Source organism: Ahaetulla prasina, chromosome 5 (genome assembly GCF_028640845.1).
Source record: "Ahaetulla prasina isolate Xishuangbanna chromosome 5, ASM2864084v1, whole genome shotgun sequence".
In the NCBI taxonomy this organism is placed as follows: Eukaryota; Metazoa; Chordata; class Lepidosauria; order Squamata; family Colubridae; genus Ahaetulla; species Ahaetulla prasina.
The window spans coordinates 60743216-60759186 of record NC_080543.1 but is presented as its reverse complement, the minus strand read 5'-3'; the positions used below and the strand labels follow the sequence as shown (position 1 = coordinate 60759186).

The 15971-nt window shown below is 35.2% G+C and overlaps 1 protein-coding gene across 1 annotated transcript in view; it reads right to left on the bottom strand.

Moving 5' to 3' along the window:
• Nucleotides 1-306: 306 nt before the first annotated feature.
• Nucleotides 307-15971, bottom strand: part of ABCG1 (ATP binding cassette subfamily G member 1) — a 51889-nt gene continuing 36224 nt past the window's right edge. The window contains exons 8-15 of the mRNA XM_058186046.1: nucleotides 15216-15330; nucleotides 13656-13804; nucleotides 11808-11909; nucleotides 10853-11021; nucleotides 7111-7211; nucleotides 5326-5484; nucleotides 4911-5029; nucleotides 307-4189 (exon numbers count right to left, since the gene is read on the bottom strand). Coding sequence (XP_058042029.1) covers nucleotides 3961-4189; nucleotides 4911-5029; nucleotides 5326-5484; nucleotides 7111-7211; nucleotides 10853-11021; nucleotides 11808-11909; nucleotides 13656-13804; nucleotides 15216-15330 — 1143 coding nt within the window. The 3' untranslated portion in view covers nucleotides 307-3960. The remainder of the gene's footprint in view (nucleotides 4190-4910; nucleotides 5030-5325; nucleotides 5485-7110; nucleotides 7212-10852; nucleotides 11022-11807; nucleotides 11910-13655; nucleotides 13805-15215; nucleotides 15331-15971) is intronic.

The window sequence follows — 15971 nt, the reverse complement described above, 5'->3', positions numbered from 1 at the left end:
AGAGAAATGTTATGAGGGAAATTTAATTTGAGCAAGACTTAATTTCATTGTTTATTGAAGAATGCAGCACCCTCTAGTGTACAAACGTGGCTATATTCTAAAAACATCATAAAGAGAAAAATGCTTTTTGCCTACTGACGAATTTACATTTATTAGATGGTTTAGAACTCACATTTTGTTTTCAGTGGTTTATGAAAACCAATGAATTCTAAAGAAAGGAAGAAATAAGAAAAAAGGAAGAAATAAGAGGCAGAAACAGGAAGCAAAGGAAAAGACAAAAAAGAGATAAAAGAAAATTCTAAAAGGGTATTTAATACTGGGATAAAGAAAGCTTCAAAAGCTGAAAACTGAAGTCTCACTGAAACAGGACAAAGACAGCAGTATGAAAATATCAATGCTTTTATTTAATTATTCCTTTGTTGCATTATCATAAGGGTTCTCCATTTTCAGAAAATGAGCTCTAACCTGGAAAATAATGCACATACAAATATTCTACAGGAAATCAACTATACAGTCAGAAATATACAAAGCATTTTGTTAGTTTATGCAAAATACAGAATTAGAATGCCCAACATCCTAAATCTTCTAATACATGAATCAAAGTACTCGTAGTTCAGTTAGTTATTATCATCAGAACTATAAAAGATAAACAAGCCACCTGGAAAAAAGACAATGTTTACATGTATCTACAACAGTGCAAATGTATCACAGCGTGCAAGCAGCAGCAATCTCTAGAATAGCAAAACCAACAGGAATTCAAAGTAATGCACTGTGCATTACACAACCAAGACAGAAGAACTGTTATTATACGGTAAATGCACTCTTTAGCACGCTGAGGTTTTGAAATTACTTGCATTGACTTTTGCTTTTCTTAAAAAAAAAAGAAAAGGAAAGAGGAAAACCACACATATGCATAAATGTCTTAAATAAGTAAATAGGTTTTTAGGGCAACAACTCACCACAACTAGGAATCTACACTGCACAGAAGGTATAATTTAAAAACAAAAGATGTCAAATATACTGTCACATTGACACTCACATACAAGTGATAACTGTTATTCCTTTCTCACCATTAAAAATGCCTCAGATAATAATAATCTATTATTTGTTTTAAAACTACAAATAAGAAATTTTGTTGGGCTGTTTTTGGAGCAGGGGTTTAGTAAAATTTCAGCATACTTAGGCATGGAGCTCAGTAGAATATACTTCCTAAAAGAAAAGCAGGATATGTATAGCATGAAACTTAGAACATGCACATTAACTGAAAAGTTTCATGATCTTTATATATCATTGTTCTGATATTTCTTAAAAAAGCAAGTTTCACGTAAAAATGCAATAAACCAAATGGCTATATTTGCATGACATGCTTAAGTTTGTTTATTAGAATAATATTTACCCCATTGATCCAATTTTCTGGATTCGTATAACACAGTGAATCATAAACTAGCTGCACAGACTGGAATTTCATGATGCCTTAACCTAAACTGTGATTAGCTAATTTGTAGTTTAGTGTGTTGCATGAACTTTTTGTTTACTTCTTTCTCACAGTAATTTCTTCCAGTTTCCACTGCTGAAAATAATTCATGTAGATTTACAATTTGTAACAGAATTTTCTTCATTGTGGAAATATCATATCAATTATAATTTTGGTTTAAGAATAGAACTGCAGTATCTAGGACAGCTGTATTTTTAATTTTGATATATTAGACAACCCTGGCATGTTAACAAATTCTCTAATAATTTCTTAGAAACAAAATGATCAAGTTAAACTGGCCAAGTTTAACTAACATCAACAGAACTTAATGGGGCTTAATGTGGATTGTATTCTTTATTTTTCAAAAGAATTAGGAATTTATTAGTGAGTTGATCCCATATAGTATCAAAATGTGGAAATGATTACATTATCCAAAATGGATACATCACACTGGACATAAAAACAAGTATTAAGGATTTCATATTTAGTCCCAACATAAACCAGTTTCCTTCCACCTGTTTTATAATGTGATGGAAAAATGTGGAGATGGCCAACTCAAAGGTTTATAACCATTGCAAATTGATTACAGGGTTTTAGATTACTCAAAGGGTGGATCTTATTTGAAAAACCCACCATTTGGCTTCCTCCCCACTTTCCTTAATCTAGTGGTCTTCAGAGAATTTCTTGTTGAAGATACATAATTATATTCTTGGAGGTTGCCTGTTCTAATCACAAATGTTGTTACATATCTGTTGTTAATTTACAAAGTAAGTTTTTAATGGTTTCTGGATACAAACTTACAAGTACCTAATTAGTGGTGCAGATTTGAATCCTGTGATACGTCCGGACTAAGTTGCATGCTAATTTAAAGAACAGTGTCTGTTTTTATTTTTTACTCTAAAGTTAAGACTAGAAAACTAGGATTATGGAGAGAGAAGGACTTTGGCTTTGCCAATGCATAAAATCCTAATTACTTGATTGTTTTCTGGCAATATAAACTATGCACTTCAGGAACATGTACTACTAGGAGAACTGTGGAAGGGGCAAATCTTACAATATGGATAAAACAAATTTATCTTCAAATTTATTGTCTTGTTTTTGTTTCAATTTCTATTTGTTTTGCTTTGATGCTCTAGTTAACTCTGGAGATCTGGCTTGGGTGATTTTGTATCCATTCAACAACAGCCCCTGGTGGAAACAGCCATTTGATCTGGTTTCTGAACATACAACTTGAAATCTGTTTTGGATTGAAAACAGCTTAATTGGTTTTTCTAATAAATCAACCTGAATCCATTGCACTGAGGTAGATAAGACTGGCCCAGAGTTCTAGTCTTTTTTCCTATAATGTTAATTTTATCAAATAATGTTCTGAGACAAAGTGCTATGTACAGCTAGTATTTGAAATCAGAATGTAGGCACTTCTAGTAATCGGCATCAGTTTACACATCTCAGTTGTCAAATTAGATGCCAAACTGGTAACAAAAACTGTTTAGATAAATTTGGTTGGAATACAGTAAAAAGTGAGTGAGGGAAAAAAAAACTGTCTATGAATGGGTTTGGAATCACCTAGCTTTGCTGGAATGTGAAAATAGCATGATTTGAATTTCTTTTTGAGAAAGTCATAATTGGTGAAACTACAATAATAGTATTCTTTTGTACACAGTATTATGTATATTGCTGGGCAGGGCACATACATTTCACTGAGGCCTTTTTAACTACGGTAAGTCCTTAAGCATTCATCATACCAAACACCAAACTATAGGCATCCTTACTCTTTTTAGAATATGTGTTATTAAAATCATGCTAGAGTATTCAAATAGGCTTTGAGATTGGTTTCCATTTTGCTCTGTTTTGGGTTTTGCATTCACAGAAAATAGATAAAACAGACAATGAATATTTGAAATTCCACAAGAAACTGAAACTGAAAAGACACTACAAAAACTGAATGCTAGGAGAAAGGAGCTAGGTATGCATCTTGATTTTCAAATTCTTCTACATCATTCACTGTAATAGGATACACTATTCAAAATTTGGTACATGAGACCAGCTCATATGATTAAAGCTCCAAAGCTGGGTATTAAGGAGAACCAATATCAGATTTCTCACTTTATTTTTAAACATTCGATTTAAAGAGCACCTTTTCATACAACTGGAAAAAACGTGTAACTTCTGTGGAATTTCTTGTGGGAAAAACACATGTAAGATGCAGCAAGAAGTGATGACACAATATTTCATGTTTTTCCCTTATAATAAAAGATAGACATTCTCATTCTAGTTGCCAGATCTACAGTTACCTTAGAAGAAATACATTTTCCAGGAGAGGAAACTCTTGGGATCAGCAGTGGCATTTTTCAAAACTGAAACAAGTTTCCATTTTAGTTCTTCTAGGGGCCAGAAGACAACATGATTTGCAACCGAGCTTTGAAAACTCATCAGCCACAACCAAAGAGCAACAGTCTAGAAGTTCATGTTATTACATTTGTTCTCTATCTCTCTGCTCGGATTTTGTATCTGAGAACAAAATAGGCAATGAGACGTAAGGAGATGAAGAAAATTCCAAGCACAATAAAGTCCAAATAAAGTTTAGCATTTTCTACATCCAATTCTTTGAGGATAGCCTCTGACTTCTGAAAATGGCAAGTGTCATCTTTGTCACAATGAAGATCTTCTCGATCCAAACCATAGATGGAAAGAATGACACCTTCAAATCCATACCTATGGGGAGGAATCATTTGCAAGATCAAACTCAAAGCAAACACAGATCAGCACCCATGCTAGCAAAGAAATGCCAGAAATGTATAGCAACAGAATTATTATTTGATTAATATTTTATATTTTGGTTCTGCTGAGCACTCAAGGCAGTTAATAATAAATTATTATTATTATAAATAAATAAATAAATATAGTCTTTATTTCACTATAAACAGATACTGAAAACATACAGTTGAATTAATACAAAAAAATGGTTATTTTTTAAAAAAACCTCTCCAATTGAAAATACAGGTGTTGCCTCAACAAATATTTTTTTTTAGCCCTCATGGTCAGCAGAGTTGCATTTGATTATTAGGCTGAAAACAAGTAACTTGACCCAAAGCAGTTTAGAGGCTTTGTGCTGAACCAAGCTTTGAACTCAGACTGTACAATTCAGCTCCAATTTCAGATATCCAGCACATAAAACTGACTTACTCATATTTAGACTTTGTAAAGTGGAATTATATACAACTTTCCTGCATGTTCATCTTTTTTAGAAGCACAAGAATGCATGTTTGCACAGCACCTGTATCTGGGTATATATACAAATACACATACCAAGAATAGTTAAAGATGAAAATAGCTAGCTCTGTGAAAATAAAGTTCCAAGAGAATGGTCTAAAAATATACTTTATAGCCTTTGCAGAGTTAGCTTGAAAAAGCAAGAAACACCCTTCAAATGTACCTGACATAAGAGATATAGGACATCCACTGGAGATAAGCAGGAATGGTATCAAAACTGACAAAGAAGCCTGAGAAGAGAAGAACTGGGATTGCTGTAACAGGACCAACAAATGTTGCCACCTTAAAAAACAAAACAAATATTTTTTAAATTAACAAATCAAACTTTGGACCAAACTTTTTGAGAATCATATTGGCTAAAAAAACCCACCTGTTTTAGTGACATATGGTATGGATTGCAAAAACATAATGAGTACAGTTCAGTTCCAGCTACCAATACATCAGTCCCCAACCTTTGGCTATGCTGGCTGGAAATAATGGAACTGGAAATCCCAACCCCTTTGAGGACATCAAGTTGAGCCAGGCTCACCAAAGAAAGAAAGAAAGAGATACAGAAGATCACATAAAGCAGAAGAGACCTGAAGTGAAGTGGATGCTGCTCCAATCAGAAGTCCAAGGGACTGAGCAACAAGTGATGTCATGGTCCCCAATGCTGCAAACAGGAGAAATCGCAGGGCATCAGAGGGCTGTGCTGTCATCCAATACACAATGCTGCAGTAAGCCACCGGAAACATAATCTGTAGTAGACAAATAACAGAATATGGTGCTCTATTAAGTCAAAAGTAAAGGAAGGAAGAAAATAAAGTAAGACAGAAATGGGTCTTTAGTCTTTATGAGCTGAATGATATTTTTAGTTCCTGTATCTATCAATTCACATGAGAAGTCAGATACTATAATACTTTTCCTACTATTTATCAGATGAGTCATGTCCTGTCACAGTGATGGCAAACACATGTTATTAAAACACAGCTGCCTGCAATTACTGCAGGTTCTAGTCCCACCAGGTCCAAGGTTGACTCAGCCTTCCATCCTTTATAAGGTAGGTAAAATGAGGACCCAGATTGTTGGGGGGGCAATAAGTTGACTTTGTAAATATACAAATAGAATGAGACTATTGCCTTACACACTGTAAGCCGCCCTGAGTCTTCGGAGAAGGGCGGGATATAAATGTAAATTTAAAAAAAAAACTTTTTGGCACCAAGTGCCCAAACCGGAATGTGCATCCATATGTGTGCACATGCACATGCTGGAGCGCCGGAAACCCAAAGACTAGCTGGCCGGTGCGCATGCCTGTTTTTTGGCTGTTTTTGGCCATTTTCCAGGCTGTTTTCAGGCTATTTTCAGACCGTTTTCAGGGGTGTTTTCAGGCCATTTTTGGCCCAGAAAACGGCCTGGAAACAGCCTGGAAAATGGCCTGGAAACAGCCCAGAAAATGATCTGGAAAACGGCCCAAAAAACAGCCTGGTTTTTGGCCATTTTCAGGCCGTTTTCTGATGATCCAGTGCCTGCAAAGACCAGCTGGCCGATGTGCATGTGCATGACAGAAACCAGAAGAGCAGCTGGCGATGGCGCGCATGCTCACAGAGATCATCACGGTCCTATCAGGATTTTCCCAGAGTTAGAGCTTTAGTTTATGAAATGGTTGGCACGTACATGTAGATGGGATTCACTGGAGCAACTTCAGAAGCAGACACCAGCCTTGTGAAAAAATACAGCTACTTTGATAATTTGAAGAGTGTTTTTTCTTTGCCCAGGCCCATAGAATGAAACATATTATTTTAAATGCTCGGCACATGCTTGAAGTTTTATTTATTTATTATTTATTATTTATTTTATTTATATGTAGTTCATTTCCCTGATACGGCAACAATAGGCAGCTTACAGATTTAAGCTAATTGTAACTGAAATATAGCAGTGGAATACTGGAAACTGATTTATGAATCCATCCATCTGTGACTTAAAATTCATTTCTTGGCATAATTCTAAAATGCGATTTGGGCATCCCATTTTCCAGTGTATAATAAAAAGAAAACATTTACAACTGGTTGTATACCATATAGCATATATTTATATACTATAAAGGGATTTGTACAATGGTGGGATTCAAATAATTTAATAACCGGTTCTCTGCCGTAGTGATTTCTTCCAGCAACCATCAAATTGCTCAGAAAGTTAACAACTGATTCCCCCAAAGTGGTGCGAACCGGCTGAATCCCACCACTGGATTTGTAGCAGTATTAATTCATGTTCCTGATAAAATGACATATTGCATTTTGCAAACTGCATAAGAAAATTTCATTTGATTACTACTGTTATCTATCTTCCTGTCCTAAAATAATGATGAAGTCCAGAGAGAGATTTACCTGAAAAGGGACATCAGCCATAGTTTTAGCCAAGTAATAAGCCTTCAAACTGTACCAATAATTCAGATGTTCTCTAAGAAATACTCCCATTTCAAGAGGAACTATATAGAAAAATAAAAATAGCAGTTGAAATACATAAAATCAAAAGCAATTCAAGAAATTAATGCCATAAATAATAGTTTCCCATTCCACAGCAAGTAGGAGAAAAAGCTACTTACATGCTGTCCTGAGTCTCTTATATTTTGTTTTGTCATACTTAGCCTCTCCTTCATTTGAAAATGTATGATTTGAATGTGTTTATTCATTAATATATTTTATAGAAAAGCCATGAATTGGTTTTATTTTTATGAATATGTAATTCTGAAAAATGCAGGTCTTCACAATTTTTTTCAAAAATAAATTGCATTGTTTCATTTCAATTGCATTGTTTCATTCATATTTCAGAAAATTCTTCCCCTAATATATTATGCAGAAAATTCAGTTTTTGGAGAATTTTTTTTAAATTTTCCAGCTTTTTTAACTGCCACATACTGATTCAATAACAACCTCTATTGAATTAAGCATAATTACCTACAAAATCTAAGTGTAAGCAGCTGGTTTCAAGCTTGGCTCTTGGAATAACTCCTGAGGAGGACATGATTCCTCCAGAGATATATAAGATCAATGATTCCTGGTGAGAACCCATCCAGACTAGATTCTTTCAAGAAATAGGTAAAAGATACTATATGTTATACCTCCCCATTGGAAACAAATTATAATAATCTTTGAGAAGGGCAACTGGCAAGAACCTGCCAATTATTGTTCATTTAATCTGCTAGATATTTCTTCTAAGCTGTATACCAAAAATCTTCTGAATAAATTAGATGTTTGGGGAGCAGGGTTTCAAAAAGGACATAGCATGCTAGATTACTGTACCACTTTGAAGGTGATTGTTCAGAAATATACCAGTGGGCATGCAAAACAAATCTATGCTCTTTTACTGATCCTTCTGCCTTTGATTCCATTGACAGGTATTGATTATGGGAGAAACTAGCTAGAGCAGATATCAATAACCACCTTCTTAAACTAATGATTGGATTACAGCTAGAATAAAAACAGGTTCTTGCTAGACTCTATGTTATTGGAAAAAGGAGTTAAACAGGGCTATTTACTTTCTCCCTTCTTGTCCCAAAGGTGCTTTTTCCAAGAGGCAACTGGACTTTCTTGTTTTTTCTGTTGAAGACGTTTCACTCAAAGAAAAATACAAGAAACTCCAGTTGACTCCTGAAAAAAAGCATCTTTGGGACAAACATGACCTGGATGACTAAGAATCTCTACAGACTTCTCCCTTCCTATTTAACTTCTATATTAATGATATTACAATGATCATGAAGTCACAAAGTATTTTCTCCCTTTTATTTAATGAATAGAAAATGCCACTATTAATGTATGCCGATGACATGGCTCTTATTTCCCGTATTGAAACTGGCTTTAGCAGATTACTGACCAGCCTTGTTGTGAAAGGGAGAAAATGGACGATAAATAATAAAACAAAGATAGTAGTTTTGGGGAAAAGTAAAAGTGAATACAGATGGACAATTGTTGCTAGACATGAATCAGCAGCCTTAAAAGTTCCACAACCCACTTGACTACTGGAAGATTTTTTTCTTTTAAATAATAAGTCTTTAATAACCCTTTATGCATGATTGTACATTGTTGTTTGATCAAAGGGATTGTTTGATAAACAAGCACAACTGCAGGTCTCCCATCCTCCACTTTGTAGCAGCTGTTGGCACTTTAAATAATCAAACCCTAAAGCAGCGGTTCTCAACCTGTGGGTCGGGACCCCGTTGGGGGTCGAATGACGATTTGCCAGGGGTCGCCTAAGACCATCGGAAATATGGGAAGTATACTTGCGAGTTGAAGAATCACGCTCCAATGGTTGACTCCACAAGCCAGCTGCAGGCTCTTCAAATCGCTAGCCGAATTCGGCTTCAGGCGCGATCAATTAAAAAAGAGAGAAATCTTTGCTCTGATGTCTCCCTCTCAAGCCAGCTGCAATCACTGCCAATCGCTAGTCTAATCTGGCTTCAGGTGCGATAAACTTAATAGGGGAGGAGTCTCCGCTTTAATGCCTCAGTTCTCAAGGCAATCACAAGCAGTTCAGATTGCTAGCCAATATGGCTTCAGGCACGATAAATTCAAAATGAAAATAATTTTACGGTTGGGGGTCACCACATCGTGGGGAATTGTATTAAAGGGGTCGCCACATCATGGGGAATTGTATTAAAGGGGTCGCAGCACTATAAAGGTTGAGAACCACTGCCCTAAAGTGAAAAGACAATTTCCTTCTTAGTTGCACAGATTTAGCAATGAAGGACAAGGATTAGGTTGGAAGACTAGATCTCTTTCAGCTGCTGAATTCACTTACCTTATGGTAAAGAAAAAGGATTAGGATGAGAGGCTGCTAAAACCAAATTAGCTGATTAACCAGAGGGAAGAGGATAAATAACCCCAATAAATGGTCAGAGAGAGGGAAAAGTTTTAACTGGTAAACAAGCTTCTTTTTATTGTTCTCATGTTTGTTGGTAAGACAGTGCTAGCCAAAGTGGTAGATTTACAATATTTTTCCTGAATCTTGATTGGGAAACATCACTTGTTGCTGATTATAAAGGTAGTCCTTAACACTCTACACCAAGGATGTCAAAGTCGTGTCGTCACGTGACGTATCACGACCTTTCCCCCTTCTCTAAATGGGGGTGGGCGTGGCCAGTTCATGATGTATCTGGCCTCAGGCCGTGAGTTTGACATCCCTGCTCTACACTCTAATCTGCCCCCACCCAAGTTCTTCTGTTGATTTTTTAAATTTTTTTGTAGATAGAGCTATCTTTCATTAACTAAGCTAAGCAAGAGTAGCTGGGTTGTGTGAAAACAGGGAGTTATCTGACAATACCCTCCAGTGGAAGAACTAGGAAACACATATGGGAAATAGGAAGGAACATTTGAATGATCAATTGATAATTCCAGGTTCAGAAAGATTTAAAAACATGCATGTTTCAGGTACCAATCACTTTCCTGAACGTACACCATGTTGCAAAGACAGCAAACACTGCCGAGTCTCACTGCTGAAAACCTGTAAAACTCAGTTCTGGAACCACGGCAGTTTATACATATTTTTTCCTGCCAACTAATAGATTGGAGGAAAGTGGATGTATGCATGAACATTTCCTGGGATCATCTGCCACATACTCCACGGAAAAGATACATTGGCTTGGACAAATACAGACAAGTGCTGACCTTAATTCAAGAAAGCTGACTGGGAAACTTGGGATAGTCATTCTTTGTCAGACCAACTCACCTCACAGGGTTATTGTTGTGGGGAAAATAGATGGCAGGATCTTCACTGCCTTGAGGCATATATAAGGCAGAAAATGATGATAATGTATGCATCGCTGTAAGCTCTGTACAACCTTGTTTCTATGAACCCAAAGTGCTGCTCAGTCCTCATGTGTGTATGCATGTACGCATAAAACAACTACATGGAGTTTTGCTAGTATTATTGAAAGCATCTAATAGGTGGCTTATCAAACTATTAGCATATTGGTAACCTTCCAACACTGGTGCCATATGAACAGTTAGAGCTTCTCTTGTGATTCCCTACCAATGAAACCAAAGACTAGGATTTTTGGGAATTGAAGTTCAGGATATTTGGGAAGCAACTGGTTAAAGAAGCCTAGTTGGCTGTGTGATACTAGTTACTCACATGTAAGCACCGTTGGCATGAGAGCAGCAAACATAAGAAACAACATGGAAAAAAAGAGGAAGCCAGAATTGCTCAGGACTTTCTTTGCTTCATTTCCAATCCCCAAATACAGCAAGCCTATCAGAAGTCCAATTCCAATGTGAGATGTTACCCGCAGATGTGTCAGGACCTGTCAGGAAGGAAAATTATCCTTGAGCTAAGAATATTTTTGACTTAGCGACTCCTATACAGCATGCTAACATCTATACATATGTATATACACTACATGACAAACAGGATAATGTCTCTGTATAGCACAGAAGGTAAGAATGCAAATAATTTTCTAAAACAATGTCATTTTTGTACTAATCTTGCCTAAGAGGCTTCTTATATGTAATGCTTCCAGTTAATGGTTCCAAGTTAGTGAAAAATTAAAGTATCTTCCTAATTTTTTCCGTGTGAAAAAAAGGAATAAGTTTGCAGTAACAATCAGATGTGAGACAAAAGTGAGGGACTTGTGGGAAGATTAAAAAAAAGAGAAGAAAATATACTTGGGAAGAGAATACAGAGCTGGGAAAAGATTTTTGCTACAGTTCACTTTATAATTTTAATTTCATACATTTCCGGTATTTTGTATTCATTAAGGTTGATAGGGATCTACTAAGAGCATGGATAAAGCTACAGAGATGGTAGGTCAAAACAGATAATGAAAAAACTTCAGAGGCTTAAATACTAATGATGTGTTTAGTATTATTTAAAGCATGTTATACATCTATATAAAGCTTTATATCCATAGTTCCCCTTACATGTCCTGACTTTTGAAACGTAATGATTAAATTATGCAACATTAAAAGAATCAACCTATCTTTCTTTTATTTTATGCACTTAGCATCAGTAATATGACTTCATAGATCAAAACTGATACCGGTAATTTACAATGCACTTTTCTTTCTTATGCTTAAAATCTGAGCCTTACCGAATCCCTCATTATGGTGAGAAAAGTTCTTTTAAACAGAATGCAAAACTGAGTAAGACAGCTGGCTGAGAAGCTGTGACAGCCTTCCATTGATGAAGAATCCTGGTGGAAAACACAAATGGAAAAATTTTTTTTGGTTTGCATTGTTTCTCGGGTTTCAATACCAATACCAATGAACATAACTTTGATTCTACAAATTTGCTGTCTAGCATTTAAGTAAGCATTATATTGAATCAAAATTTGGTTTGTTGCAGTTGGTTTCTATTGAAGGGCAAAATATTTTAAAAAAACATGCTGGCTGGGTTACTTTTGGGACAGCTGAAATCATCCACTGATTTTAAGATATTCTAGCAGATAGACAACGTTGTGAAATAACAAAATACTGTATATAGGCAAAATGGCAAAATAAGCCAGGAAAATAACCAAGTGCAGCCAGACCAAAGAAACATCCACAATGCTGGTACAAAATCAGGTCAGACTGGGCTAGACCTACATTTGTATCAGCTGATTTCTCAGAAGGCAAAAAACCAATGTAAACATACTGAATCTAATAAAAGCTTCCCCACTTCTGGGCTGCAGCAGTGATGTTTGACCTGGATTCAGCACACAGTCAAATAATTTAGCTCAGTGAAGCATAGGCTATTAGAATACATTGCTTAATATCAGACTTGATTTTAATGGAATCTAAATTGAAATAATGTATGATAGGTCTGAGTCAAATTTACAGTTTTAAGATAGAAAAAGATTTGTTGACGCAGATTTAACATCTAGCCAACTAACTTTCTAAACAGAACTCAACCATTTGATTTGAATTTAAAACAGTTCTTTTTTGAGATATAGCTCCTTCTCAACAACACCAGAGGAACACTAAATATAGCCTTTACCACTAACAACTAATGATATATTTATCCATGCATGAGAAGTTCTTTCTTAGTCTGTCTTAGACTTGATTTCTCTTCTGTTCCAGGTGAGAAAGATGTTTCAGAGAAACACTGTAATTACTTTGAATAAAATAGTTCGCATGATATCAAGATTCAGCATATTATAATTTACGTCAACTATAATCTTAATCTATCTGTTCCTTTGTGTTTTACCAGACTTGAATGGACAGAAAAAACCTGAAATCAAACTCGGTGTTACTAATTACAGGGATTGAATTTCAGATATAAACCTATTCTGAATGGACTGGAATTCCCACTTGAAGAACAGGTTGGCAGTCTATGGGTGCTCCTGGATCTAGCTTTCATGCTGAACAGCCACACGACATCTAAGGCAGGGGATTCTTTTTACCATATTGACTGTTAAATCAATTGCACTTCTATCTGGAGAGGAAAGACTTCAAATTAGTAACACATATCCTAGTTGTTGCAAAATTGGACTAATACAAATCATTCATTGTGAGGTCATCCTTGAAGATAATCTTAAATTGCTGATGGACCAGAGTTTGGCACTCTGTGGCGAGTTTATTTCTACAAAGAAAAAGTTATAGTGGTTGCTGGTTGCTTTCTGAGCTCAGTTCAAAGTGCCCGCATTGGCATAGAAAATGCTTGGGACAAAATTACCTAAGAAGCACCCCTGCATAATGGGGGTTTTATTGTGGAGCTAACTGCTGAGCCAGGTTTACTTTTTATTACAGTTTAGACATAATTCAATAATAATGATAATACTCAACAAGTGGATAAAAATACCAAATCCAGTCTAAACATCTGCCTTGTTATGCAATGAACCAAAATAATAATAAATTTATTAAGCTTATATGTCACCCAACACCCAGCCGAAGGAAGTGCTTAAAACTAAAGAATTCAAAGAGCTAAAGTGACTGACGTGATCTCCTTTACTTTGAATTACCTCCTCTGATGGTTTGTGCCATAAAAAAGGGTTAAGTTCATTTTCTCCTCCAGAGTTTCTCTTGTAATCTGCATCACACATTCCCTCTTGCACAGCTCTTACAAGCCTGCTATTCTGATCCCCATATTCACCAGAGGCGACCTCCATCACTAAACAGGTAGAAAAAACTATTTAATCCTGCTACATAGTAGAATAAAAGCGAGATACATGAAGCATTATTCCTAGCTTTCAGGTATGCATAAAATTGTAGAGTTTGCCAGCCATCAAGACAAAGTGCAGCAGCAGCATCTACAGAACCTGCCATTTTCATCAGTATGTGAATAACACATTGCAAAGTTGTGCCACAAACCTCATCTGTTTGGGCCATAACAGGGAACAGATTACATTGTGAAGCTGTGACATGGGTGACATCAGAAAAGGCTCAGGGCTTGCATCATAATGCCCTGACTAACTCCTCTACATCAAAATGGCTATTGGCATTTGAAAGCATTTGACATGCATTTGAAAACAATGCCATAACCACAAATTTTTATGACATATTGTTCATAATTTTAATTAAGACTAATATCCATTAGAATTTTAAAGATAGAAAACTGTGTTCTAGCTTATGTGATAAAACTGTACTGTTTCAACATCTAAGGCAGCCACATAAGCACAGACAGTATCTTGGAATTAGAAGCAATAGTTCAGATACATGGCAGCCATTGAAAAGTAAGAAAGAAACAGTAATAATTACAAAAGATCTAAGAATCAGATAAGGAATTAGAAAATACTTTCTGCAGCTATAAATATAGAAATATATGCGGGGGTCACAAACTGACCTTGAACATATGTAGATTGTTCAGATGATATAATTAACATGAAAGTTTAGGGGTACAACTACCAGTATAATCCTAATATGTATTCATTTGTTATGGGCATATTATAGAACAGTTTGTGAAAAGCAGATAACTATGGAGAGGAAACAAAGTTTAACATTTCTGAAATTGTTTAAAATGATTTTTAAAATTATGGTTTCAATGTCCATGCAGAATTATAGCTTTAATAATCAAAGTTACTACATTTTTTAAAAAAGCTTCAGTATGCTATTCTTTTTGAAAAGAACACTTCCAAAGTAAAATATCTGGAAAAAAGTGTCATGAACATTTCACCTTCCTAATCAAATTCTAATTTCAGTATGTAAAGTATACCCATCAATTAATGTAAATTGATTATGGCTATGTATGCCTATTTCTAATACGAATATGAAATTATCCCCCAGATAAAGCCTGTCTTGAGCTTCTGTATTTTTAATCATAAAAGAGAAGGAAAACATTCAGCAAATACAGCTCTGTTGGGTTTTACTTGCTCTTAAGATTTATTTCAAACGGTTTTTTAAAAAATGAACTAGCTCTGGCAATTCTATCTACCACTAGAGGGTATAAGATATCAATAAATAGATACCATATAATTACTATGCATTGGTATACACTCAAAAAGAGACACACAGCATACATAGAAATTCAGTATCATTCCCAAAAGCTTATGAAAGAAAGTGAGAACCTCCATCATTTTGCTCACCATAATCTGCTGGATTGTGATATGTTGGACAATTTAAACCCAAATCTCTCAAATAAGGGACTAAATTTAATACTTTCCCACGGTAAATGCATTGCCCTTGGCTCAAGACATAGAGCTGAAATAAAGAAAAGCAAGAAATGATGAAGAATATTCCTGTCTAGCATCAGAATTATAGTATGCAATCTTATTACAAAAATATTATCTAAATTAAAGGAGAGACACTGACATAATTAAATCTCCAAAATGTTAATATACTTACTAAAAACCAATAGGATTTTACAATATATAATATCTCTTTCCAGGTTTAACTAATATTTTTTGCATTTTAATTTATTAATCTCTCTGCTCATATACATTAAAAACATATATTTTTCTCATGCCTAGCCTTGCTGTACAACATTTTCATATCAACATTTTTCTCAGGTGTAGTTTTAAATTAGCCCTAAACTTTAATAAACAAAATTATTTGTTACATATGTTAGCATGCATGCACACTAGGGCTAATTCAGATCTAATTTCTAATCCCATTTTTTCTCATCACAAATTTCCTAAGTACACAACCTCAATGTTTTCAATTTCTCAACAATTTCCTAATTCCACTATATTATATTTTAATGGCTGACAAATTTCAATATGTTAAATAGTTTTTTCTGATTACAAATGGATTGCTAATTTGATATGAATCATTAAACTATACAAAATATTGGCAATCTACTCCAAAGACTTATTTCACCTCACAGATATGTTTTTCCCTAT